Here is a 26,879-nt window from a genome sequence, read left to right as displayed (position 1 = left end):
TTTATTTTAGCAAAAACATTTTAATTCATTATGCTCACATATTTGTCTTCATCTTCAGCTGTTTCAAAACTGTACAAATCTTCATAGCATTAAGAAAAAAACATAACATTTGCCTTATCCTTACTTGCTAACATGTCTAATTATCTCATTTATAGCTTCAAGACTTGGACAACAAGAAGTGACAGTCAACGGGGCAGAGTCAACTTATTGCTTCAGTGGTCTCTCTCCTGATGCCTTGTACAATGCAACAGTGTATACCCAGACTCCAAATCTTGAAGGACCTGGAGTCAGTGTACGAGAAAGAACTCGTGAGTTGATATGCTTCAGAAAAACAACATTTCGGGAGCTGATTTTTTTCCTAGTATTAGTTTAATTCTTTGTGTGCTTTTAGCGTGCATTGTATTCAATGGGATGGTAATGACAAAACTATTTATCACATAGTACAGGGCGTGTCTGGTCATGGAAGTGTTTATACTTTTAGGTGATAATTTTGCCAATTTTCATGCATTTGATTTCTGAATTGCAGCAGTATTACTCACTTACACTATTTATGGGAACACTATTCAAACACACAAATTTTTTTTTTTTTGTGCATAACCTCTTTTGGAAAGGCCTGTCTAAATATTTCACTTTGCAGTTTTGTCTCATACCAGCTCAAATCCCAATGTCCAGAAACAAACAGGTCCAGTTAATTCTGGCCAATTATTATTCCATTAGTGTGATTTGATGAGATGCTTCACTGAAACTGAAGCAAGCACTTTTGGCTCTATTGTACTAATAACTGAAAAAAGAACAAGGAAGAGTTTCAAAGGAGAAATTAAATATTACAGTTCATGAAGTAAACATTCCAGTTAAAGGTTACCAGTTTAGCTGTGATGAAAAAGAAACACTGCAAGGGAAAATAAGTTAAGTAGGAAGATTATACACAATGAAATATTTCACATAACGTACAAGTAGATTTAGAGAGCAGACCAAGTTAGGTTTCGCATTCAGTTCCCACTGCAAACCTGGGTTGAGATACACATCTTTCAAAGGAATTCATGTGCATTGTTTCCATTTCTTGTTATTTTACATAACTTAATTTGAAAAAAAGAAATGGAATATTGTAAAATAATTAACTAGATTTGGCAAAGCTTAACGTATTTGTTTCCTTCACAGTGATTAAACCAACTGAAGCACCAACTCCACCACCAACACCTCCTCCACCCCCAACAATACCACCTGCATGGGAAAGTAAGTAAACAAACTTCAGCTTTTGATATCCAACAAAATTAGTCAGCATCATTTGCCTGTTCCAATAAAAAAATGAAATATTACATGAAGAGTATTTTTAGTTGAAGAAAACATGACTGAAATCTTTATTATTTTACATATTTAACTCTTGTATTTGTTAGCCTCTGACAGTGGCCAGATGGAAACATCAGTTCATCAATGTATCTTTCTGTATATTCCATAGATTTGATAGAAATCTGCCTTTACTTCCATTGTATGGAATTTTCTAGTGAGCGTCATCCTAAAGCATATAGTGCAACAAATCTGTCAACACTGCAAAGAAAGCTAATGCAATAAAAATAAAGAAATAGCAAAACAAATATATAATATGTCAAAGTAGGAAGAGAAATGTTATTTGTCGTATCCAGTGTTTCTACTGTGTAAAGAAATAACATTGCCTATAGAGCATTTTGTAATACACATAAGGAGTAAATGCTTGAGCGGATTATGCACTAGTGACACTGTTTTAGACCAGTTTAGGATCTTTTAATTGAAACAAAGCAGTTACAATTTGTTCCCATGATAGATCAGTATAAAAACATTCTCATTCCCTCCACCTCTTGTCTGCATGTATGATACCAAGGTCTGGCTGATATCACTTTTTTAAAAACTAAGCAGTGATAAGAGTGAAACATTATTGACTGAATGTACATCTCAGTTGCCCAAGATGGATAATTGTATATTAATGGGCAATGCTAACTTTGCTCAGGCTTCTGCCCTAATTAAAGATCAGAAAGCAATATTTGATTTGTCCATGTCATTTGTTTCACATGTTTATAGTCTAGTAGAAACAAAGAAAAATTTTTTTTAGTTTTTCCAAAATTCCGCTATCGAGTTCTAATTAAAACTGTCTTGGGAACATATCACATCAGGTCTGAAGAAACTAAACTGGCTGCCAATTACGAGGTGTGGCAGAAAAGTAATGAGACTGACTTTTTATTTACCAAAGTTTTTATTTTTTTCAAACATCAATGTTATCCCCTTCAAAGTAGTTCCCTTGGACAGCTACACACCGATGGAGACATTGTTCCCACTGTTGGTAGCAGCGCTGGCAGTCTTCAACCGGTATGGTCTTCAGCATGTCCGTTACACTCTTTTGGAAGTTTTCTAAAGTCCCGAAATGACGTCCTTTGAGGACATGGACTGAGGTCAGGTGAATAAGGGGGCTGGGGAACCACAGGAATGCCTTTTGAGGTCAAAAATTCTGTTATGGAGAGGGCAGTGTGACATGGGGCGTTGTCATGATGGAGCATCCATTTGTCTGCAATGTCTGGTGTCACGCGAATGACCCTTTTTCTGAGCCTTTCAAGGACGTCTTTATAAAAATTCTCCAAGCTTAGCACAAAATTTAATGGCACAACGTTGCTCCAAATTCCGCTGTTCTATTTTGTGTGACGCACAACCAAAAACACAACTTCGCTAATAGCAGTCACAAAAATCACGTAAACAAATCAAGTTAACGGAAGGAGTTGAAACTCGCACTGAGCTATGGGAGGGTACTGATACACGTGCTCTATCAAGGACAACAGCGCAGCGTTGCCAGATCGCTTGCAGTGTTGCCAGTCTCATTACTTTTCTGCCACACCTCGTAGATCAATACAAAATACTTGTGGTAACTTATAAGACTTTGATCAAGCATCCCCATCTTTTTGACCTTATTTATTTATATGTTCTTCCCAGCTTGCTTCAATAATCTGAATGTAGCCTTTGATGTAAGACTAAGAAGTGTTTTCTATGTAAAAGAACCTTCACAGTCTCTTCTCTGACTATACTTTGTTTTCTATTGAGTTATACTGTTATTGGTTTACATATGGATTTTTTAGTTGTGCTGTTCATGTAGTGCATCCCTAGGTTTTCAAAATCCTTTTATTATTAATATTATTAGTGCAGATACAGCTAACATAGACCATCATTTGAATTACCAGTGTGTTTAGGCCAACTCTTAAAGTGACATAACTGGTTGAGCAACATGGTCTGGCAGAGTCAAGTTCCTTCTGTAGCTGAGCTGATTCAAAGAAGGAATATCACACATCAGAGTCACTGCAGAAAATCCACTTATCATTACAGTATACTCATATTTTTAAGATATGCAACATCAGCCACATTATTAAAATCTCATGTTTTTTGTTATTATAGTCTGCAAAGGTGCTAAGGCAGATGTGGTATTCCTGATTGATGGCTCATGGAGTATTGGTGATGATAACTTCAACAAAGTTCTTCAGTTTGTTTTCAGCACCATTGGAGCTTTTGATACAATAAGTCCAGAAGGAATGCAGGTCTGTTTTTATTTTTTTCTTTTAAACAAAAATATTTTCATTTTTATGCTTTGGAAGAGGTATTTATAATTGTGTCCAAGATTGCAACCCAGTGACATAATGGGTTTTCTCTGAAAATTTCCATTTCAGCAACATTCCAAAGTTCTGCAGGTTAGATTAGTTGGAGAATGTTACTTGTAATGGACTGACATGTTTTTGTAAATGGCTGGATGATGCCTGGATAGACTCTAGCTAAATATTTATATGAAAGGTTTTGGAAAATAATGAATGAATAATTTAAAAGAAACTCATAAAACAATGACAGTCTGTTCAAAATGTTTTCAAGATGTGTATGCTTTAACAATTATACAATGGAACTTAAAAGCTTATTATAACAATGTATCAATATATTCTCCAACACAGATATCTCTTGCACAATTCAGTGATGATGCCAGGACTGAATTCAAGCTGAACACATATAAGGAAAAAGGGACAACACTTGCTGCTCTTCAGCTGGTGCGTTACCGAGGAGGAAACACAAAGACTGGTAAGTCATGGATATTTTTTACCATTGTAAACCTAACATGGAGAAGTTGACATTTAAAAAATTATCAGAAGAAATTCTGTAAATGCAATCAACACATGATCCTCAAAAATACTGGGTAAACTAAGGACTGGTTGGAATACTTCAATACAGATTTTTCATTGTCATTCTAAGTTAGAGAGAAAGATAAAAAGAGGAGGAAAATATTTAGATTAATAGAATAATGTTTTAGTTTAGCCATGTATGAATTAAAATAAATCTGGCATATTTTACATTAATTTAAGGTATCAAGGTAGTGCAGAAGTTAGTGTTTCTGCTTTACATGATCTAGGTTCAAATCCAGCATCTGCTTATTATCTATTCTTTCCGTGCCTTTGTGGGTCTTCTTTCCATATCACCAAGTACGTGCAAGTTAGGCTTCCTAATTAGTCCCTGTTTTAGTGATGGACTGGCTCCACATCTAGCTTTGACCAGTGCTATTGAGATACTGTATGCTCTGTTGATCTCAGAGCCATCTTAACAGCACTATAGGCCCCCGGGCAAAGCAGTGCACTGGGGCCCCTACCTACACAACCACTCAGCAATTCACAACATAAAGTACATAAATTAGCATGGAGCCCCTATGCTAATGGGGCTACTGCCCAGCATACCCATGCGTTAAGACGGCCCTGGTTGATCTCTCACTCTGAATAGGATTAAATGGATTTGAGAATGATGTAGTACATTGACTTAACTGTACACTACATTTAAAAATACAGTACTACTCATAGTGAAATAAACTGAATATTGTACAAAACAAGAAGTTTTCAGTTTTTATTAATTCCCTTCTATCCTTTATTTAGGTGTAGCTTTGAAGTATGTAGGTGAAAGGGTCTTCACCACAGAAAACGGCATGAGGAAAAATGTTCCAAAGGTTCTTGTTGTGGTAACAGATGGAAGATCACAAGATGAAGTTAAAAAGCATGCTGCTACATTACAGCATTCAGGTAAGTCTTTATGATGAATATTGTCATGATAACAACTATGATGAAAACATTTTACTGGAATACTGTACATATTTATGTCTTTACTGGGACAGACAAGTCAAAATCTTAGAAGTACTGTATGTTTTGTAAGGTTGATTATATATTTAGTACAAAATAAAATGTTAACTTTATAAACAATAACAGATAAACAGATACCAGTAAGCCGCAATCAAAGATAACAATAGAAAATCATCACTATAGTAAAACCCACATTCACAGCAGGTAATTAAATGTTTCATACAGTTAGTGAGTTTAACACATTGACAGAAAAGTTAGAAGAAACACTATTTGCAGTGGCCTGTACAGGTGACATAGGAAATACTATATATAAAAAGAAAAGGGAATGCCCTGTTTTGCGTTTCATCTTGAGTGTTATTGAAATAGAAGGTTAAAATGGGTTAGTCATGTAAAGTTATTTTTATTTTATCACTGTGACCTTAAACATAAGCTATTGCCAAATTAAACAACAGTTGGACAAGAGATTTGATTTTAAGGGTCTATGAAAATACTGCGTCAGTTAATGTTATGTTATTTTTTCCGATTTTAGCAGGTTAAAGCTAAACAGTGTAGATAAAGTAAACATAAGTAGATGGGGAATGGAAAAGTATAGCCATAACAGAGGATATTTTTTAAAAGCAAAATCCTTATATTGCAGCAGTTGTGACCTGTGACTAAAGCATCTTCAATTTCTTACTTGTTCTGTTCAAGTATAATATTATGTTTCTTGTGGACCTCAATCTAGTAATGTCACATATTGTCACAATGTATCTGCAGCTTGTTTGTGGGGGGTTGAAGGACAGATTAGGATCAACTCGAACACAAAAAAGGGGACAACAACCAGACAGCAACTCAAAGCAATGTATACCTTTCATAGAGCAGATGCAAGAATATTTAACTATAACAGAGGTCATGTTGCTTGCCTTTCCTTCATATTTTCCGTTGTTTCATTTTTAGGCTTTACTCAGATGTGCGTAACGTTGCTGACAAATGATCAAACAAAAATAATCCTTCTGATTGTTAAGTAGAGCTGTGACTTTTGGAGCTGAATTTGGGGGAAAGTTTCCTTGTGTGTGAAACCCCAACTTTTGAAAACCCAAAACTCTGAAAATCAAATATTTTTAAAATGAAATGACAGACAGAAGTTGTTTTTGTCTGCCAATTGTGGATCTGTTTGTGATGTGTGTTTCATCTACTTAAGATATGCAGATCCTAACTGACAGCATTTTGTACAGCTAATTTATAGTATATTCCATAGCAGCCGAGTAGCATTTCAGTGTTTAGCCAACAAAGTAGCAATAAAAGGACTCCCTAATTACCACAGGTTATTTTGCATACCGTGTTACATGAAGACGGGTTGGAAAATTAGCCATAATCAATACATGAAAGTCTAACTGGTGGTTTGTTCTGAATTAGCAGAAGCAGTGTTTTAATGCCGGAAGCGGTTTTTATTAAAAATGATCTGGCATACTTTTCACTGGATCTCTAAAACTTATTTCCTTGGTTTATTCCTATGATAAAATAAAGTTTTTCTGTTCACGTTTCCCTAAAATATTTAGAACATAACATCTATCACTAAAGATGAAATAAGTGCCTAAATGAAAGAAGGGACAATTTTTTGACCATATTTTAAACACTTGTGTCAAATTGATGAAAGCAAATCATATTGTTAGACTGAAGAAGAACTCAGTGTTACATGAGTAAAGCAGAATAGCTCTACCATCTCTGTAAAGATCACATTTATCACTCCCTGCCAACACTTGGAGGATTAGCATGCTGTTTATAACAAGACAATGATGTGAAAAACACTCCCCTAACACATAAATATTGCCTAATCTTAAAAGAGCTGAACTGTTATTGAAACAAATTGCCTGGCAGCCTTTTACAAGACCTGTTGAAAGTTTAGTTGATAAAATGGTGAGTAAAGTTATAAATAATTGATGTTTTACAGACATAATATTGTTTGAAACAAGCACATTAATCACCAACACCTCATCATTTAAAGAAGCAAATTTGCAAGCATTGTAAAATGACTGAAATCCAACTTATACATGGATAAGAAATGTTAGAGAGATGCAGTGATCTTCTATAACAGAATTATTCACTGGAAACATCTCAAAATGTGGGAAACTTTCCAGAACTTGGGAATGGTTAATCCTTCCAAAATGATGTTGTATTCCAATGCTGGGAATTCCTTGGAATTGTTCATGATGATGCTGCTGTCTGAAGGAAACATGCCATTCATCAGTAATTTGTTTAATTGGAACTTTCATTTGGCAGGACTTCCAAGTATTAATGAAGTGTTAATCCTACAAGATTTGTATTATTTATATTATTACAATGAAATGACTATTCTTTATAATTTTGACGATAAACAGTTTACTGAATATTTCCTCATTAACCTACAGTATGTTAATAACTTGGAAATTCCAGATATCTTGTAGAATGAAAATATAATTTTGAATGCGATATTCTTGGAGTATATATATATAAACATACTTCATAAATTTAGTCATTCATTATGTTTTTTTACATTTTCTATGCAAATATGTTCATTTTCAGATCCTATCCATTACACGGAAAAACTAGTTTGATCTTGGGGAAACAAATTTTGCAATTGTCTAAATATTGGCTTGGCAACTCACTGATATAAAGTGCATATTAAAGTATGGATATGCACAACGGTTTACTTCTTATCTAATTATTTTCTCCACACTTCAGTTCTAAAATATTTCTGTTTATTGCAGGTTACAGTGTGTTTGTCATTGGTGTCTCGGATGTGGACTATACAGAGCTGAGAAATATCGGAAGCAAACCAAGTGAACGCCATGTCTTTGTAGTGGATGACTTTGATGCTTTTGCAAAAATTCAAGATAACCTTATTACCTTCCTCTGTGAAACGGCAACCTCAAGTAAGAATCTGATTACAATACATTGTTCATTCTGAGATTAGCTCTTCAAGTAAACATTCTGCAAAAACAGCAAGACATGCATTCTAGAGCATTACAGATGTAGATCATAGCAGCATAATTTCATACGCTGTCAATTCTGCATATTCCTATTCAGTAGCTGTCAATTTAAGCTTGTTCTTTTTCTTATGATGATAGTCAAATCATTGTGTAAATTTAGATCTTTTTTAAGTAAAAATGTTAATGTTTCCACGTTCAAACTTGTTTCAGAGCTAGCCTGTTGAAGTCAGTAAATGAAGAAATGACTGTAATTAAAACTTGGCTGGTCAAAGCAGATAACATGAGAGCACATCTATGGAAACACACAATTAGGCGAATGAAAAAAAGTAATTTCTTTAGGATAATATTTCTGGTATATTTCACAATAAACAAAGAAATATGTACTTGTATATAAATTAAAAGTCCATTTTTCAAACTTGATTGAAAAAGGCACAGTTGGATGAAGGTTAGCAGCAGACAACCAATGCAAATATAAATTTTGCAAAACACAATAGCGCTTAGCACAATTGTCTCACAGATCCAGTGTTCTGGGTTTGAATACCATGTTTGACCATCATCAGTGTAGACTTTTCACATTCGCTCTCTCTCTCTGCATAGATCTCCTTCTAAGACATCTTGTTGTATTTTGTCTTATATCTTATTCAGCCCTAGAAAATGTGAAGGTTAAGTGAATCTAAATTCAACGTAAATTGGCCTATGGCTGTTTGTTTAAGTAGATCTCGATGTTGTCCAAGACTGATTCCTATCTTGTACCCAGTCTTGCCAAGACAGGCAACTGTCCCCTCAAACTTGAATTGGATTATGAATTAGATGAGATGTTCTTAATAAAGAACAGTTAACACTCAGGCTCTGTTTCTTGTGAAGTAGTTTACTAAGAGAGTCTTTAATACCTTAATTCTTATCCACACTGAATGTTAGAATTAATAGAATAATAGGATACTACCACAATGCATTGGAATTATTGACATTCTACCACAGACAATGGTACTGCACTTTAATCCATTTACATTGTGTCATGCATGTACCTTTGCAATTCAGATATAACATAATAAACAGAGATTAACTGTTTTTATTGTAAACAATAAAAGACTTCTTTTTATTTTGCAGCTTGCCCTCTGATTTATTTGAATGGATATACCTCACCAGGTAAAACAAGTCTATATTATATTTTTGATACCTTTGGTAGATTTAACTTGCACCTGAATGTCACTGTTTTTTGTATTCAAAGGCTTCAGAATGCTTGAAGCATTTAACCTGACAGATAAGACATTTGCTACTGTTCAGGGAGTGTCTATGGAACCAGGATCCTTTAACACCTTTACTGCCTACAGGCTTCACAAAAATGCCTATCTAAACCAACCTACCAAGTAAGTTGTTCCACACAGTTCTGCCAATATTATACCAAGTGTTGCAATTCTTACCACCAAGATTTCCTTAAAGCCATTTGTACTGAAACTCATTCTTAGCCTTTAAGCTGATTACTGTGATAAATCAAAAACTAGGCACTTTCAAATTAAATACTGTTTAATTGCATTAAAGACCTTTATATATGCCAGCTTCTTACTGATGTGCTATCAAAGAAAATAATTAATGAATAGGTAAAAATATTTTTAAAATGCTTTATTTAATATGCCTTCTATCATATATACACCGATGAAAATACTGCTGCACACATGTAAATAGTATAATGTATGCCTTCTAAACCAACTTGTATTTTACTTAGCTCTTGTAGGTTAAGAGGCGTGAGTTAAATGGTTTGAACAAGCAGCTTTGGGGTTTATACTGATCATTTCTCCAGAGAGTGCTAATGTGTTGCATGTTGATTGGCACATACAAAAGTAAGAATTTCACTGTACCTGTACCGTATAATTCTTACACACACAAATGTCATGCTATAGTAACTAGGGTACATTAGCTTTACATTTGAAAAAGTATTTACTTTTATTTGACTTTCTCTCACATTTCATTTTGAAAGCACATGAACATTTTCAGTTTAAATGTATGTGCTTTGAGTAAGTCTGGGTGTGAGTATGAGTGTGCCCTGCATTTGGGCTGGGTTGAGTGTTATTTCTGTATTGCACCAAGTACTGACACCATAGTCTTAAGAAATCTCTAACTTTAATGGGAAACAAAAATTCAGATAATTGGTGGTTGTATGCTGTTTATTTGCCATTTTAATTGATGGATTTTTTTTCACATGCATTCACTTTATGTGTCCAGCCACCCTCTGAACCACTTATTCCAATTTTGGGTTTCAGGAATCCAAAGCCTTTCCTGGTAGCTCCAGACATATGGCAGGAATTAACTCTATATTGGGTGGTAGGTCTTCACAGAGCTCACCCACACACATGCTCAAACTATAGTTTTTTACATTGTTTAGAATTTGTTAGATTAGGAATTTTTATGAAGTGCTTTGGTAAACTATAAAGAATAATATTAGAAATCAGTTAGTGAAGTGGCACCTTCTTTCTGAGTTCAGGTCTCAAATGTAATTTTCTTCACTGTCTGGTGGTTATGCCAGTTATTCCTGGGTTCTGATTTCATCCTACATGCCATAGAATTACAGGTTAGTTTAATTGGAAATTCTAATTTGGTTTGGTAGTCATGAGTACAAAGATCAACTACAGACTTTTCCTTCATTTTCTTAATTCACTTACTCCAAGACATCATTGTGATGGACCAGAGCCAACACTAGATTAAACCCCAATCCTTTATACTGGACTGAAAACCAGTTAGACTAAAATAAAACAATGAATAATTGATATAATACAATAAAATGAGCTATACTTAGTCATGTGACTTTATTACAAACTCATTATTTGTCCCATTATCCAAATAAACCAAATTTTAGATAATCAAAGAATTCTTGATTTAAAAATAACTTTTATAATAATTTCAACACCTCCTAACGATATTTCTTTTATAGATTTGTTACTGCATTATTTAAATCATCTTCATTTTTTTTATTTATTTTGATAATTTTTAATGACTTTGGTTGCTTCTATTCAAAAACACAAACTTCCAATTACGTTTTGCAGTAAAATAATTTAAAGAATCAAAAAGTATCTTTTTAGCAAGCAGATGTAGAATGTTGTTTCATTTATAAGGAGTTTTAAAGGATACTTTTTTAAAATTCAGTAAATTCTTTAGCCAGTCCAGAAGTTGTCAAATTTGTCCTTCTTTTGTGGTTCTTTGAGTGGAGGCATCAAAGTGAGGCATTGAAATAAATAAGAAGGACAGTGCCTCTAAAATGAGAGTAAACTTGCCTTAATTTATTGAATCATGTTGAATTGAAAATACAAAGTGAAGTCATTTGAATGATTACATGTCCAAAAAGTTGAAGCCTGTATTTATCTTGTTTGTTTGCTTTCATAGAGAGGTTCACCCAGAAGGATTACCACCTGCCTACACTATTATATTCTTATTCCGAATTCTTCCTGACACACCAAATGAGGCTTTTGACATTTGGCAGATTACAGATAAAGATAATAAACCCCAAGTTGGAGTAACTCTCGATGGTATGTAAATTTCAAGTCAAAAAATATTCAGAGACAGTAAGGTGTAGGGCTGAATGTTTTCTCATAAAAAGTTAAAATGTTTTCCCATAATTACACCTAATCAAGACCAGATTTTATTATGGCATTAATCTTTATGTAATTACACAAAAATTAAAGTTTAACCTCACAAAATCACAATAATTTGTGATGTCAGTATTCTGTATTTTTATGACAACACAGATTAATTCTTGATTATATACAGTCTCTGGTTGGCAAAATAATCAAAGATATCATGAGAAGTTTTTTAGATGTTTGTGGTATTGAATTATAGAGGCCTTGGCCTGATAGTTAATCCATGCAACTGTCTGAAGAATCTTGAATGTCATTTCTTTTTCAGCTTCTAGCAAGACCGTATCATTCTACAACAAAGACACTAGAGGAGAGATGCAGAAGGTAACCTTTGATAAAGAAGAAGTTAAAAGAATGTTTTTCGGAAGCTTCCATAAGGTAAGACTAATTGATTAATATACAGATACCTACTAAGCATCTAACCCTATGTTCATAGTCCTCCCACTGGATTTGAATATGCTATGACTGGCTAGTACACTACTTTGTTATGCAGAGGTTATTGCTCCTGCATTAAAGCTCTAGAGTGCTTCTAAATTCTATCCCATCAATATCCATTGTCAAGTTGATGAAAAGAGGTCTTTTAACAAAGATACCCAATCAAGTCCTTTTCACTTAACATTTTCGATGTTTCATTTAGCTAAGGCATGCATGTTATGAATGACGTAGAGAGCTGAGTGCATTAAGAGCTGGGTTGAGTTGATTAAGTATGTCCACTAACTCCTATACATTTGCAAGAATTACTTACCAAGTCTCTAAAATATTAGGGCTAATTTTTACTGGCTCCTGGAGTAACTCCACCACTGGGCTCTAACTCTGGGATTAACAAGACCTTAGAACAGCATGTAGCTCCTTCTGTTGGCCCCTGCTTTGTAATAAGCCAAGCTACCTACAGACAAAAAGAAGCAATGCCCTCTTCAGTGCTGGCTATGGTTTCCCTCATTTTGGGTTAGCTCCACTGGCTTCCAGCCATTCCTTCTTAACTCCTTATCTCATTAACTTTAGAGCAAACACTATTAATATACCCCTAAAGATGGGACATACTGCCTTGTATTAATACCTGCCTATCACATTCTCAATCTTAATTCACTGGTATATATTACTCTCTTGAAGCATTTTCATTGTCAGGTTTACCCACTGCCCTGTTTTATAACCATGCGTCTTCAACTCTATGTGACCTTTGCTTTGCCTTGAAACCTGTTCTATTTCAAAAAATGTACGATTATAGATATGAGATATGAAGATAATGAGATCAGTGCAAATCATGTAAATGATCTTTTTATGGTTATTGTTCAGTAATTAAGATTTCAACTTGAGAAGTCACCTGGAAAGACAAAGATATAGTCTTAAAAGTCGTAAATGAAGTGTTTTGGAGGTAGAATGTTGTTAGCTATCACAGATTTTGTTTTATTCCTTTGGGATATTAGGACTGGATATTTTAAAAATGGTACTTTTCTATTTTGTTCTGATTAAGACCTTTTTTACCACAGGAGTAAGAGTGGAAGCACTTTGTATAAAGGGATGGGTTTTGAAAGAATTGAAGTAAATTTTTGGCTGCTTTAATTTGCCATTTCATAGAGACAAAAGCAGGCTATCCAGGAATGTGACGTGATATTTCTTCATAGCCACCCATTTATGATCAACTACTTACCACAATGTTTTCCCACTTAGAATGTTTTTGAAGTATTATTTAACACTGTTTATATGATAATCCAGCTCAGACAAATCACCTCAGTATGACATCATCCCACTTTTGTTATTCCCAATTCACTCATCCTTCATCCTACCTCTAAACATTAAGAGTTTTGGCTGCTGTCACAAAAAATTGTTTTGAAGGTGTCTTCGATGCTACAGAATTTGTAATTCAGGGGCTATAGTAGAATAACAGCACAAGAGAAAGTCCAAATTAAAAAGTATTTGTTAAGTTATGCAACAGTACCTATTAAAAAAGTGGTACACACCTTCATCTGTTCTCTTTATTGTAGCCACCCATGCATTTGTGTACTGATCTGTAGCTTTCTGAGATGGATCTCACCCGTTGCTAGAGCTAATTCACTTTCAACTCTCTGTATCCTTACTGAAATAAATCATCCTACAATCCACCGCTTTCACAGTATGCCAAATGCTTAAAGTGTCTTAGAATGACAGTAATAGCTGTCTGATTAAGTGGTTCCAGATTTATCTCCCCTGAACATCTTTCATTAAGAAATGTTTTTCAAAGTGCTGTTATGGATGTCAAAATATATCTAGACAGAAAATCCTACCACACTCTCCCGTTGTAATATATAGACATGTTTGTTGGAGAGAAGATGAGCCTTTCTAGGTTGAACAGCTGACATGCATTTTTAAACTTGGCAGCTTGATAAGAATATTAAGGATGTAAAATGATTTACAGATTTTGCTATTGAGAGGCTTCCATAAAAATAAGCCCCTAAATATACCAGGAACTTTTGAGAATAAGTGGCATGGTGGCATTTGATTTAGGCAGTTTATAAATAGCTTTGAATAAAACTCATTTGAAAATGAGGGTATATGAATTTATGGTACATTTTGGAACATCATGATAAAAACACATTAATCATTCCATTTTTTTTTTTTTACCGTGTAAGTGCACTGTAGGTGTTAAAATTAGTAAAGAAATAAAATGTAGCAGCTGGCACACTTCACTGGAAAATATTGGGTCACAACACATGGCTATTAAATAACTATATCAGAAAACCATTGGAATGCCAGACTGGCTTTCTCTTGGCTTTTTTTCACTTTTCCGGCAACGTTTTTGGCCCTCCTTCAGAATCATTTCTTTCCAGTAGTTGGCCACATGGGATTTTTAAGAAATTGCTCAACAGGAGGTAAGAATTGTGGTTTTTTTCATCACACAGTAGTTAATATGTGCTATCAGCTTAGCACGTTCATTTGTAAGGCAGCCCAAGGGCAAGTAAGTGCCGAAGTGACCCCAAGGTGAAGTAATTACCATTTGAACAAATGCCTTTTATGTTATCAGTACCAGATATGTCAGCTTATCTTAGTAAATGTTTGTCAATTTTAACTCTTAGTGCCTCACATTCTAATATTTGTTCTCAAGGACCTTGGTCCTTACTTATTTTATTTCCAATCTGTTTCAAAATTATAACATGCCAATTTCAGTGGAAATAAGTTTGCCTTTTAAGCATGTTTTATTGTTTTAAAAATACATGGAGTGATTGTAAAGATGGTACATTGGCCATTAGTGACAGCAGCAAAATCTGTAAACTGTGGATGAAAATAGGACCAAGTCTGAGGTTGATTTTCATAGCTATGAAATCATCAGCTGTAAAAAGAACAGCAAGGCTCTAAGAAATTCTTATATAATAAGATGATGCATTTCAAAACATCTATCTATGATGAGATTTTTCAAGGCAGTTGCTGACTACAATTTGTCTTCTCTTTTCAATTCCTAGTTCTTCAGAGAGTTGATATTTGAAAGGACCTGTTGTATATACTGTATATTGATCAACCATGATTCATTAGGAAACCAAATCCCACTCATTGCTACTTCATCGATAGTTTAGTCCATCAGATCAGATTTTGGGATGTATTATATCACCCATATTTTTATAATATTAATTTACTTAATATTCCCAAAAAATATTGATTGATTAATCCCTTAATACTTTTCCTTACTGCACCTGCTTAATCAAAATTTACATTCTCATTGGTGTTAACATTTTGGTGCTCAGTTCTAAACAAGGTCATTGACTTGTGGATGTGGATTTGGTCCTTCATTTTCCTTTCACCTCATAATGATTGCATGTAAGGTTAGTTGACAAATATGGAATAGAATAAGTAAGATCAGAAGTCTGACAGATGGCTGGATTTTGAGATACAATTAGAATTAGCTAAAGGGCAATAGTTTAATCAGCACAATCACTAGTGGTATGTGGTTTCATTGTTCAAGGATTTCAAAACAGAATCCTGGTGGACTGAAGTGGCTGCAGGTTTTCTTTCTAGTCAATTTCCTAATTAGTTACTAGTTAGTACTACTTATGGAAGATACTTCTTTTGCCTTAATTTTAATTAACATGCTTTGAAACATTCAGTACCCTTAATTGTTTTTCCTTATTAACTATCCGACAATAATGAGATGCAAAGCAGGAGACCAGCTACAGTAAGTAAGAGATTTCAAAATCAGTTCCTGGAGAGTCACCATTTTCACCTCAACATTTAAACTGGAAAAAGTAACCTGGTCATCTGCTTTATATCTCATTGTTGTTTGGCTATTGCTTAAGGAAAAAATAGTCAATTTAGGGTTCTGATTGTACAGAGAGTAGTCGATTAAAGAATGTCTACTCCATTAGAAGCAATAATATTCACTAATTAAGAAATTGTCTAGAATGAAAACTTGGAGTCATTTTGGCCCTCTAGGATCAGAGATTGACACCTGTAATAATAATAGTAATGCATTGCATTTATATAGCGCTTTGAGTGCTTTGGTTTAATGATTTAGGTATTGGACTCTAAAACACAACAAGGCTTCAACAATCACCTAATAAATAATGGCCAATAAAAGCTTAACATTCCATTAATAATTTATAATAGATCATTTTACCAAATGAATATATTTCGTCTCCTTCCTTCAGTCAAATTATTAACATCCCATTAAGTGAGATCCTGTTTCGCTAAATATCACTGACTTGTCTAAACTTGGTTGAAAAGTAAAATGGTGACATAAAAAGCTGCCTGTAGCCTATTACTAAGTCTATCCTTGTGATTCAGTGATTTGTGTAGTTCACATCTAAGAATTAAAGAAAGAGAAAGAGGTAGACACAATTCCCTATCTGCGCCAAACATTGAAATTAAGGAATTTATTACTGTATCTCTGCATATCTGTAGTGGGCTTCACTGATTAATATTAGATAGATAGATAGATAGATAGATAGATAGATAGATAGATAGATAGATAGATAGATAGATAGATAGATAGATCCCAAGGGGAAATTCACATAATCCAGCAGCAGTATACTGATACAAAGAAACAATATTAAATTAAATAGTAATAAAAATGAAAAAAATTAAAATAGAATTAATGTTCGCATTTACTCCCCCGGGTGGAATTGAAGAGTCGCATAGTGTGGGGGAGGAACGATCTCCTCAGTCTGTCAGTGGAGCAGGACAGTGACAGCAGTCTGTCACTGAAGCTACTCATTAAGGCTTTTCTTATTCTTTTACCTAATTCTGTTTAGTTTGCTTTCTCTTCTCAAATTCCAACCCATACACAATCAGTAAAATAGATATGCTCCCAATGCCAACTATTAGGGAATATTTGCATACAGCTACTGTACAGTATGTGCCAGGGTTGCTACAACATTGAAAAAAAAGCAAAAGTTCCTAATACATTTTCAGTGTTGATAACTAAATTGTTACAGTGTCACCAATTCTATACTTGAGATAGAAGAAACACTTTATTTGAATGTTGCTCTTTAGCTTAAGTACACTAATCTTGCAGCTAGAGCCCTTGTGGGAAAATATGTAAGGCAACAGCAATTCTTAAGAAGTATTCACTTGGGATTATAGTGCTTACGAATCAGATTCTTTAATGGTTTTGTGCTAGTGCCTCAGCCAAAAGATATTGTATCTTATGTCCTTGATAACCAGACACAGTCCACTTGACTGCTGAACTCAAATGATACTGACCATACAGTGGTTAACTGTATATTGTATGATTCAGTAACGATATTAACACATTTCCTGAAGTCTTAACTCTTTCAGCTGTGGTTAGTGGCTTTTTCTATTCTATTTGTGCTAATAGCCTACAAGTTATGGTATCCAAAAATATGAATTCAGACGGTGGAGATTTGACCTGTGCTACAGCTGTACTACTGTCTTAATCTGTAGATTTTCTATTCTATATAAACTTCTACAAATAGCAATTAACATATAGTTTTTATTGATGAATCATACTTGGTAAAAGAGTTTTCTTTCATGTCTAAAAACTGAAGTGTCAAGTCAAAAATCAGTTAATGTGGTCTTTTAGATTCATATGGCAGTGCACTATAGTTCATTGACTGTACAGCAACTGAAATAAAAGATAGATAGCCAAAGCCAATACAGAAGAAACTGGTAAGTTAGGGAAAGCAGAAGACAGAATATATCACATGTTTACATGCTTTGATTTAGTGTGAGCTATAGTGAAACTTTCATTATTTAGAAAATATACTTGTATATTGCTAAACAAAGATTCTTCTTAAATGAATACCACTATAATTACTATAAGTCTCAGAGTTTTTATTAAAATGCACACAATTTCTTTCAGACATAAATGGGGAGTAACTGGCATCCCATAAGTAAATAATTGTTTGCATTGTTAGTGCTATCCTGTTTAGCAAATGTAACCTTCAGTCATATGTGTAACTTATGCTGGGTACATTTCCGCATCACTTTTAGCAAAGAAAACGTTTGGCCCCAGCATTTTGATATAACTGTCAGATGCATACAGCAAATTATCATAAAATCATGTCCTTTTTCACAAAGAAATCTCTGAGCAGGATTTCCCTCTGTTTTTCTACCCTTCCAAGAATGTAAAGTGTGAAATGTCTCCATAAACTTGAGACCATATCTGTTTGTCAGATTAATTATGTTAGAAACCTGTTTGTAAAAGCAGGCTCAGTATTTAATTATTATAACAGGTCACTCTTTCCCCCAAACCCAGAGGAGAAACCTCCTTAATTTACAAAATACACAGCTGTACTATAATAATATAATAATGCAGGTCTTTTAAAAAAAAATCAATGAAAGTTATACTTCTGCATTTAATTCATCCCACATGGCTTTCTTAAGATTAGCAGGGCTGTTGAACACACAAGCCAAGAATACAATAATAATAATGAAAGATTAAAGTGAGATTTTAGTTCAAGTTAATATTTATCAGTCATAAACTGAGTGGATTTTGATCTGCTATGCATTCATTTTTTGTATCTGATTTTTCCATCACAAAGTTTTTTTTGGGAGATCAACATTATCTTTGAAGCGTAAGGCTCCAGGCAAACATCCGTACTAGTCAGGACGCCACTTCACTTAATGACACTTTTGCACACACACCTACATGCTCTCATTCAATGCCATTTAAGAACTACAAATAAGCTTAACACGTTTGACTTTAAAAAAACAGCATAGGCAAGGGGAAAATTCCACTACAGATTGTGCCAGAAGTGGAAATTAAACCCAGGACCCTGAAACAATTGCAATGAACAACTCATTCACTTTTTTTCAAATACTACTTGTAAAAGATTGGGGACGCTATCGCTCCCTTGAACCCTTGTCCAAGACTCCAGACACCAGGTAAAAGTCCAAAAACAGATTATATTTATTATCAACAGTGCACAAAGCACCCTCTCCTCCACAATACTCATTAATACAACTATCACAATAACAATAATACAATCCTCCACTCCCAGACGCATTGGCACACTTCCAGCCAGTTCAGCTCGCCATCTGGGAGCTCCCACAATCCTTTTATAGTCCCTGACCCGGAAGTGTTCCAATCCCCAGTCCATGTAATCTTCTGTCACTTCCGGGTCAGATCTAAAGTTCTTTTCTTCACCCCAGAAGTACGTCATTTCTGCCGTCGCTCTGCCTATGACACACTTCCGGGTTATAGGGCACATATGACTCTTTGCTCCTCCCTGCAGCTCCCTCTTGCGGCCCCTGTGGTATCCAGCAGGGCTGTGGATGAAAACTCCATTGTCCATAATTCCCTGCTGGTTTTCGGGGCACCTCCATCTGGCGGCCTGGGGTATTAGCCGGGATGACAAGCTGGTCGTAGACCACATACTTTTTAATGTAATGTTTCAGACCTAAAAACTGCTGCTGTACAATTTTATTAATATGCATCCTACTGCTCCCCTTTCGATCTTTACTTACCTTTCAGCTGATTATATCACATGACCCTATAAACTCTTGTAAACCTTTTCATATTTTCAATATGACATTTAGTAATGTATATGTATCTACCACAAAATTATACTATAGGTTTGAATCCTGACTTATGGTTGAACAAAAGTTTAATGTAATTATTTGATGGATAGTGTTAGTAAGCATTAAACTAAAATGTCTCCATAATCTCAACAAAGAAAATATATAAGTGCAACCACCCTGCAGAATAGCATTTTTGTGAATCTCAGTCATGTAAGATGGCTCCATATTTACCACAAATTGTTAGGTCTCCACACACCTTTAGGATTTTTTTTATTAAAATATTTTCTTCAAATATTCTACACTAAATGCATGAATGGCTCACATTTGTCTATAATCTAACTATCATTTATCTATAATCTAAGTATTTGGACCTTGTAAAATCTGTCAAGCAAATACATGGGAACTATAAAATATTCTGGTGATTCCAAGAATAAAAACTAACAATGCATTATTTTAAATGTGCGTACACTTTGAGACTAAGAGTATTGAGGTCAAAAATTTGTTGTTTTCAGATTCATATAGTCGTCTCCCCGAAGAGTGTAAAGATACATATTGACTGCAAAGAGATTATGGAAAAAGAAATTAAAGAAGCTTCCAACATTACTCTGGATGGTTCTGAAGTACTTGGCAAAATGGTGAAGTCGAGAGGCTCGAAAGGAGAATCAGCAACGGTAAGAGAAAAGTTGCATTCAAATACTGTATGTCATTATGGTCAAAAAAATAATAATTTTCATCTGCCTATCATTTTCTGGCATTATATCTTCTAAATTAAGGCAACTTATACCTATACATAAAAATATTTTTCATTATAAATTTGATGTTAAGCACTGTCAACAACTGAGCATTATGTATGCCTTTCTTTCTTGAAATTAATTCCTCCTTTTTCATATAGCAAGTCAAACTTACATTAACCTAAACCACTTGGCATACTGTGCACTGTTTCAATATCATACATACGTCCCTCCATTCTTGTTTATCATGGCACTATATAGTGATGATGTGTTGTATGTTGGTCCTGCATACAAATAGGAACTTCCCAATAGTTTGTGAAATTTACAAAAGTGACTACTTACTACTACCATTACCACTACTGAATCTAACAGACATAAACCATAATTTGTTTGAGATTTGGCTTCCTACAAAGAATATTAAACACTTTTTAACCCATTATGTTGGGGTTTCAACTGTATTGTTATCAAAACTCTCTTTTTTTGTAGTTTTTTTTCCTGACTTTCACTTCATTATATCTCACACAATCCTTCTGGTTTCTTATGTATTATTATAACTTCTGCCCACCATTTCATTTTTTTTTTCTTTTTAAATTCTTTTACATGCCATGTCCTCTCTTGTGTGGATCAACATCCTAATAATGCCACTCTTTATTGATGTTCATTATGCAAAAACTGCCTACTTCCTATCTGGCCGACTTCTGTAATGTCACAAAGCATTCATAAGCCTTTATGATGTCATTTTTGCAATTAAGTCCGCAAGTCTTTTTTACTGTAATAAATTCATTTTTACCAAATGCATTATGTTCTTTAGATGAAACATATTGTGAAGTTATTTAATGAGAAACACACATTTTATTGAAATTGGTCACTTTTTCTTTTGTTTTTATGCTACAGTTCCAGCTCCAAATGTTTGATATGGTGTGCAGCGCAGGCTGGACCAGTAGAGACAAGTGTTGTGAGCTTCCATCGACGGTAAGTGACAGCAATCTCTAGTTTCACCACATGAACTTCAAGAGGAATTTTACCTTTTAAACATAAATTTATAACAAATTTTTCCAAGTCCATAAATATATATAATTGTCTGATGTGGCAATATGTAAAGCATTAGGCCTATCAAAGAAGGTATGACTTGAGTAAAAGACTATGCTTTAACCAATATATGCTCTATAATAATAATACATTTTATTTATATAGCATATTTCTATCGACTAATTTGCAACAGCTTTGATATTCAGTATCTGTTATACTGCCATCTTACAAACAGCAATAAAGAAATTCTAACCAAGTTGCCTAATAAAGAATATTATTAGTCCAGTACTCACAGCTCCAGAAATCATTCCTGGACTTGGGCACTAACTGTGTTGAATCTGCACAAGTCTATATGAATGTCTCCTTCAGTAAAATCAAAAGACATGCATGCTAGGTTAATTTTGCCACTGTAAACTAGTCAAGTCTACAGTCATGTGAAAACATTAGGACACCCTTTGAAAGCATGTGGTTTTTGTAACATTTTTAATAAATGGTTATTTCATCTCCGTTTCAACAATACAGAGAGATTAAAGTAATCCAACTAAACAAAGAAAACTGAAGAAAAGTCTTTTCAAGATCTTCTGTAAATGTCATTCTACAAAATGCCTATTCTAACTGAGGAAAAGATAGGACACCCTCACATGTATTCCCTCTTAAATTGGCTCAGATCTCACACAGGTATATCACACCAGGTGCACATAATTAGTAGATCGTTACTCTGCATGTTGAATGAGGCTTGCCCTATTTAAACCTCAGACATTTAGTTTGGTGTGCTCCTGACTGTTGAAGTGAGAGTGAGCACCATGGTGAGAACAAAAGAGCTGTCAGAGGACTTCAGAAAAGATTGTAGCAGCCTATGAGTCTGGGAAGGGATTTAAAAGATCTCAAAAGATTTTGAAATCAGCCATTCCACTGTCCGGAAGATAGTCTACAAGTGGAGGGCTTTCAAAACAACTGCCAACATGCCCAGGACTGGTCGCCCCAGCAAGTTCACCCCAAGAGCAGACCGCAAGATGCTAAAAGAGGTCTCCAAAACCCTAAAGTGTCATCTCGAGAACTACAGCAGGCTCTGGCTACTGTTGATGTAGAAGTACATGCCTCTACAATCAGAAAGAGACTGTACAAGTTTAACTTGCATGGGAGGTGTGCAAGGAGGAAACCTTTGCTTTCCAAGAGAAACATCGAGGCCAGACTGACATTTGCCAGAGATAAAGTTGACAAAGACCAGGACTTCTGGAATAATGTTCTTTGGACAGATGAGTCCAAAATTGAATTATTTGGACACAACAGCAGAGGACATGTTTGGCGTAAACCAAACACAGCATTTCAAGAAAAGAACCTCATACCAACTGTGAAGCATGGAGGTGGAAGTGTCATGGTTTGGGGCTGCTTTGCTGCAGCAGGACCTGGTCAGCTCACCATCATAGAATCCACGATGAATTCTACTGTGTATCAGAAGGTGCTTGAAGAACATGTGAGACCATCAGTTAGAAAATTAAAGCTGAAGCGGAACTGGACCATGCAACATGACAATGACCCAAAACATACTAGTAAATCAACCAAAGATTGGCTGAAAAGAAGAAATGGAGAGTCCTGGAATGGCCAAGTCAAAGTCCAGATTTGAATCCCATTGAGATGCTGTGGGGTGACTTGAAAAGGGCTGTACGTGCAAGAAACCCCTCAAACATCTCACAGCTGAAAAAGTTCTGCATTGAGGAGTGGGGTAAAATTTCCTCAGACCGATGTCGAAGACTGGTAGATGGCTACAAGAACCGTCTCACTGCAGTTATTTCAGCCAAAGGAGGTAACACTCGCTATTAGGGGCAAGGGTGTCCTATCTTTTTCCTCAGTTAGAATAGGCATTTTTGTAGAATGACATTTACAGAAGATCTTGAAAAGACTTTTCTCAGTTTTCTTTGTTTAGTTGGATTACTTTAATCTCTCTGTATTGTTGAAACGGAGATGAAATAACCATTTATTAAAAATGTTACAAAAACCACATGCTTTCAAAGGGTGTCCTAATGTTTTCACATGACTGTATATGAGTGTGAGTGTATGTTAATTTGCCATTACAAAAATGTAAAGATCTCTCTGTTAGGTTCTCTGCTGCTGAAAATTATAAATGGTATCATTTTCTGAGCCTATCCTGGTGGACAGGAGAGTTGTACAGTGCTAAGTGCTTTGAAATCCCACGCCCACTCATTATTTGTTTTCGAGTTTATAGAGGGTCTGCATGTTTTTTCTCCCACATAAATAGGGATCTGAATTTTATGCTAATTGGTGATTCCAAATTAGCTTAATGTGAGTATGTGTTCTGTCTACGGTAACTTCCTGCATTCCTTCCAGTGCTGTTGAGATGAATCTAAACTGGATTGATCAGGTTTTAGAATATTACTGAATGTTTCAATATTCTGCATAGTCTGCCTTACAGGGATATGAATCCTGATCTGATCATCATGGACACATTCTACATTAAAATTAGGTCATTGTTAAAATTGGACAGACACACCATCCATCCATTAACTTTGTGTACCAAATGTCTATAGTAGAGGGTTGCAAAAAAGACATATTTTGTAAGTACTATAAGAATAATTTATTAAGTCTGTCATTTTTAATGAAATGGAAGAGTCCATTACAGGTTTGTGGGGAGTGTGAGCCTATACCAGTAACATTATATTTAAGGTCAGAATGAATCCCACATTGAAATTAATCCATTGCAGGGCATACCTATATACAAGTCCATGTACACTCACATGGCACTAATTTAGAATTGCAAATGGGAACAAAAAAGAAAAGAGTGCTTGCTATTATGTTTCTATATATAATTTTGTTGAGTCTTAATATTTTGTTCTTCTTTACAAGAATAAAGTAAGGAATTCTGGTTAAAAAACTAAGTGTTGAATAAGTTAGTACACATAATAAAACCAGAGGGGCACATTCATATGTTCAACCCACTGAAACATTACCTCCATCATTGCTGATGTCCCAGAGTCTTGTGTTCTAGGTCCTACAACCATTTAATACCATGTAAACATCTATGCTCGACTACTCAAGGTTACACTTGACTATTTGAATCCAGTCTTCCTCTCATTTTTTTCAAATACATGCAGAATTTTCTACCATAATTTTTAGTTCTCTGCTGTGGTCCATTTAAAAGCCAAATTATACTAGGTTACCAAAAAGACTGGTCTGAATTTGATGAGAAATGAGCTCCAGTTTTGTTCCTTAGCTTTTGTGATATAGTGATATAGAAATAAAAACTTAGTATTGCTGACTGAGAATTTGACATTTGAAGGAAAAGTACACAAAGACTATGAAATCTGCAGTTAGAAATAATTAAGTTTAAAACCTGGGACAGGTAAAATGGTGTGGAAACCAATGGTTTTATATTTCTTTACTACAAATAAGTATTACATTGCTTTTCTTTCTTTCCAGAGGGATGAAGCAAAATGTCCTGCTCTTCCACATGCATGCACATGTGCACAAGACAGTGTTGGCCCACAAGGACCTCCTGGACCCCCAGTAAGAATATTTCTTTTTATCAGACATAGGATTTGTAACATTTAGAATACTTTTAAAATAACTTCCTTTGAGATTGCTCCATTATAAAATATCGGACCCTGATGTCATGGGTCTGCATTGTCAGAGTTACAGCGGAAAAGTAAACTATGCATATGCTGGAAGTTTGCAGAAATACATCTTTCTTTGATACATTTGAAATGAATAGTAATTTCCAGTTAAGCACTGTACATAAAAAGGCAATAAATATGAATGTACTTCAATTTCATTGTTCTGCTAAAAACATGCACTTAAGCATACTGTGGGTCTTTCACTTGGAATACTTATACGGTAAAAGGCTACATTGGACTTTAATGTTTTCTTGTTTCTCTATTAGGGTTATCCTGGTAATAAAGGTCCTAGAGGAGAAAGAGGTGAAAATGGCCCACCTGTAAGTTGAATATTCAACATGCTGTTATGTAGATTATTTACCGAATTTGAACTTTATTTTACTTGATAATGCCAAGAGATATTGAATGCAGAAGATTTAAACGATGGAAACTATTTAAAACCTAATATTTGATTTTTTTCCACCAAAAATCTTATTATTGTTTTTGGCTAATCTTTTGGTTTGAGAGACTTACAAAGAAGTTTTCACTGTTAATCATTATTGGGCATCAGGTTTAAAAAATTTAACTGCTCATGAGGTTTTGAGCACATATCAAATCTTTACTTAGGAGCAGAGATTCCCAAAGCAGTAATAACGGTGAATTTTTTTGGAGAGACAACTAAAGTCTTGAGATTTATGATGCATCTTCAGCTTAAAAAATACACAATAAGAAAGACTACTTGAAATGGTCACAAATGAGCACATGGATTTCTGGATGTTGCCAAAGTAAGAATATCCTGCTGAGACTGCTTGGGAAAATAACCTGTGTCTTCTATTCAAAGTAGAAATGATGAGATGGGGGGATGAGGTTAATATCCCAGGGCAAGGTAAAGTAGACTTTGGCCAGTGTTGTACTATTGACTGGACTGGAAATCTGTAAGGCTAATCCAGCCCAAGTGGTGAAGTCATCAGCTCAGATTTACTTTTTATATCTGCGATGTATACATCAACAAACTAAAAATCCTGTATTACCAAATCATACTACTATTAATATAATAGTATTGTTTACATTTATTAAATTAATATTAAGAGCAATGGATAATGTTATAAATGGAATAATCTTTTTCCAACTACAACCTTGAATGTTTTAGTTCTTTCAGGTCTTGGAATATGATGTCTAGAGATATTAATTCAATGTGTAGGTTGGAATGTTAATTCAGGGTACTTATTTTGTGTATTAAACATATATATATATATATATATATATATATATATATATATATATATATATATATATATATATATATATATATATATATATATATATATATATATATATATATATATATATATACTGCCTTTAAGTAAACTGAATTGTTAACTCCTATAGAAATACCTAAGATGTTGTTTACAATTGTGTAAATTCTCATACAATTTGACTTCTTGCCTTTACATGTTCTTTGCAGGGTCCCTTGGGTCCTCGTGGTGATATTGGTTTGCCAGGACCACAAGGACCTCCAGGTCCTCAAGGACCTAATGGGCTGTCAATTCCAGGAGAACGAGTACGTATCAATTGATTAATTTTTGGTTGAATTGTTAAATGTGTGTGAGTTGGCAGTGATAGACATAATTTGATTGATATATGGTACCACAAAGTACAATTTTAAGTATCGTCATGTCTAATTTGTAATAATTAGAAAACATGACATTTTTAATAATTTTGAAATTGGAAAAATGATGATGGAACAAATTGGGCTAACTTATTAATATTAAAGCAAAAAACCTAATAGAAAAGTTAGACATTCTGGTTCTGTGATGTTTTAGATATGATATGCATTTAGTGTACACCTTTTTCAGTGTTTTGCCTAAACTAAAAA

At 34.5% G+C, this 26,879-nt stretch overlaps 1 protein-coding gene across 4 annotated transcripts in view; it reads left to right on the top strand.

Moving 5' to 3' along the window:
• Nucleotides 1–26,879, top strand: part of col12a1b (collagen, type XII, alpha 1b) — a 171,379-nt gene that overhangs the window by 117,940 nt on the left and 26,560 nt on the right. For all 4 annotated transcript variants that reach the window (XM_039748035.1, XM_039748034.1, XM_039748032.1 and 1 more), the window contains 15 exons: nt 156–308; nt 1,159–1,233; nt 3,409–3,548; nt 3,951–4,074; nt 4,914–5,057; nt 7,841–8,005; nt 9,170–9,208; nt 9,291–9,429; nt 11,438–11,580; nt 11,957–12,066; nt 20,148–20,306; nt 21,261–21,338; nt 24,831–24,917; nt 25,291–25,344; nt 26,469–26,564. In XM_039748035.1, the coding sequence (XP_039603969.1) occupies nt 156–308; nt 1,159–1,233; nt 3,409–3,548; nt 3,951–4,074; nt 4,914–5,057; nt 7,841–8,005; nt 9,170–9,208; nt 9,291–9,429; nt 11,438–11,580; nt 11,957–12,066; nt 20,148–20,306; nt 21,261–21,338; nt 24,831–24,917; nt 25,291–25,344; nt 26,469–26,564 (1,706 nt within the window). The remainder of the gene's footprint in view (nt 1–155; nt 309–1,158; nt 1,234–3,408; nt 3,549–3,950; nt 4,075–4,913; nt 5,058–7,840; nt 8,006–9,169; nt 9,209–9,290; nt 9,430–11,437; nt 11,581–11,956; nt 12,067–20,147; nt 20,307–21,260; nt 21,339–24,830; nt 24,918–25,290; nt 25,345–26,468; nt 26,565–26,879) is intronic.

The sequence above is a fragment of the Polypterus senegalus genome, chromosome 3 (assembly GCF_016835505.1).
Source record: "Polypterus senegalus isolate Bchr_013 chromosome 3, ASM1683550v1, whole genome shotgun sequence".
Lineage (NCBI taxonomy): Eukaryota > Metazoa > Chordata > Cladistia > Polypteriformes > Polypteridae > Polypterus > Polypterus senegalus.
This window is presented reverse-complemented; position numbering and strand designations above follow the sequence as displayed.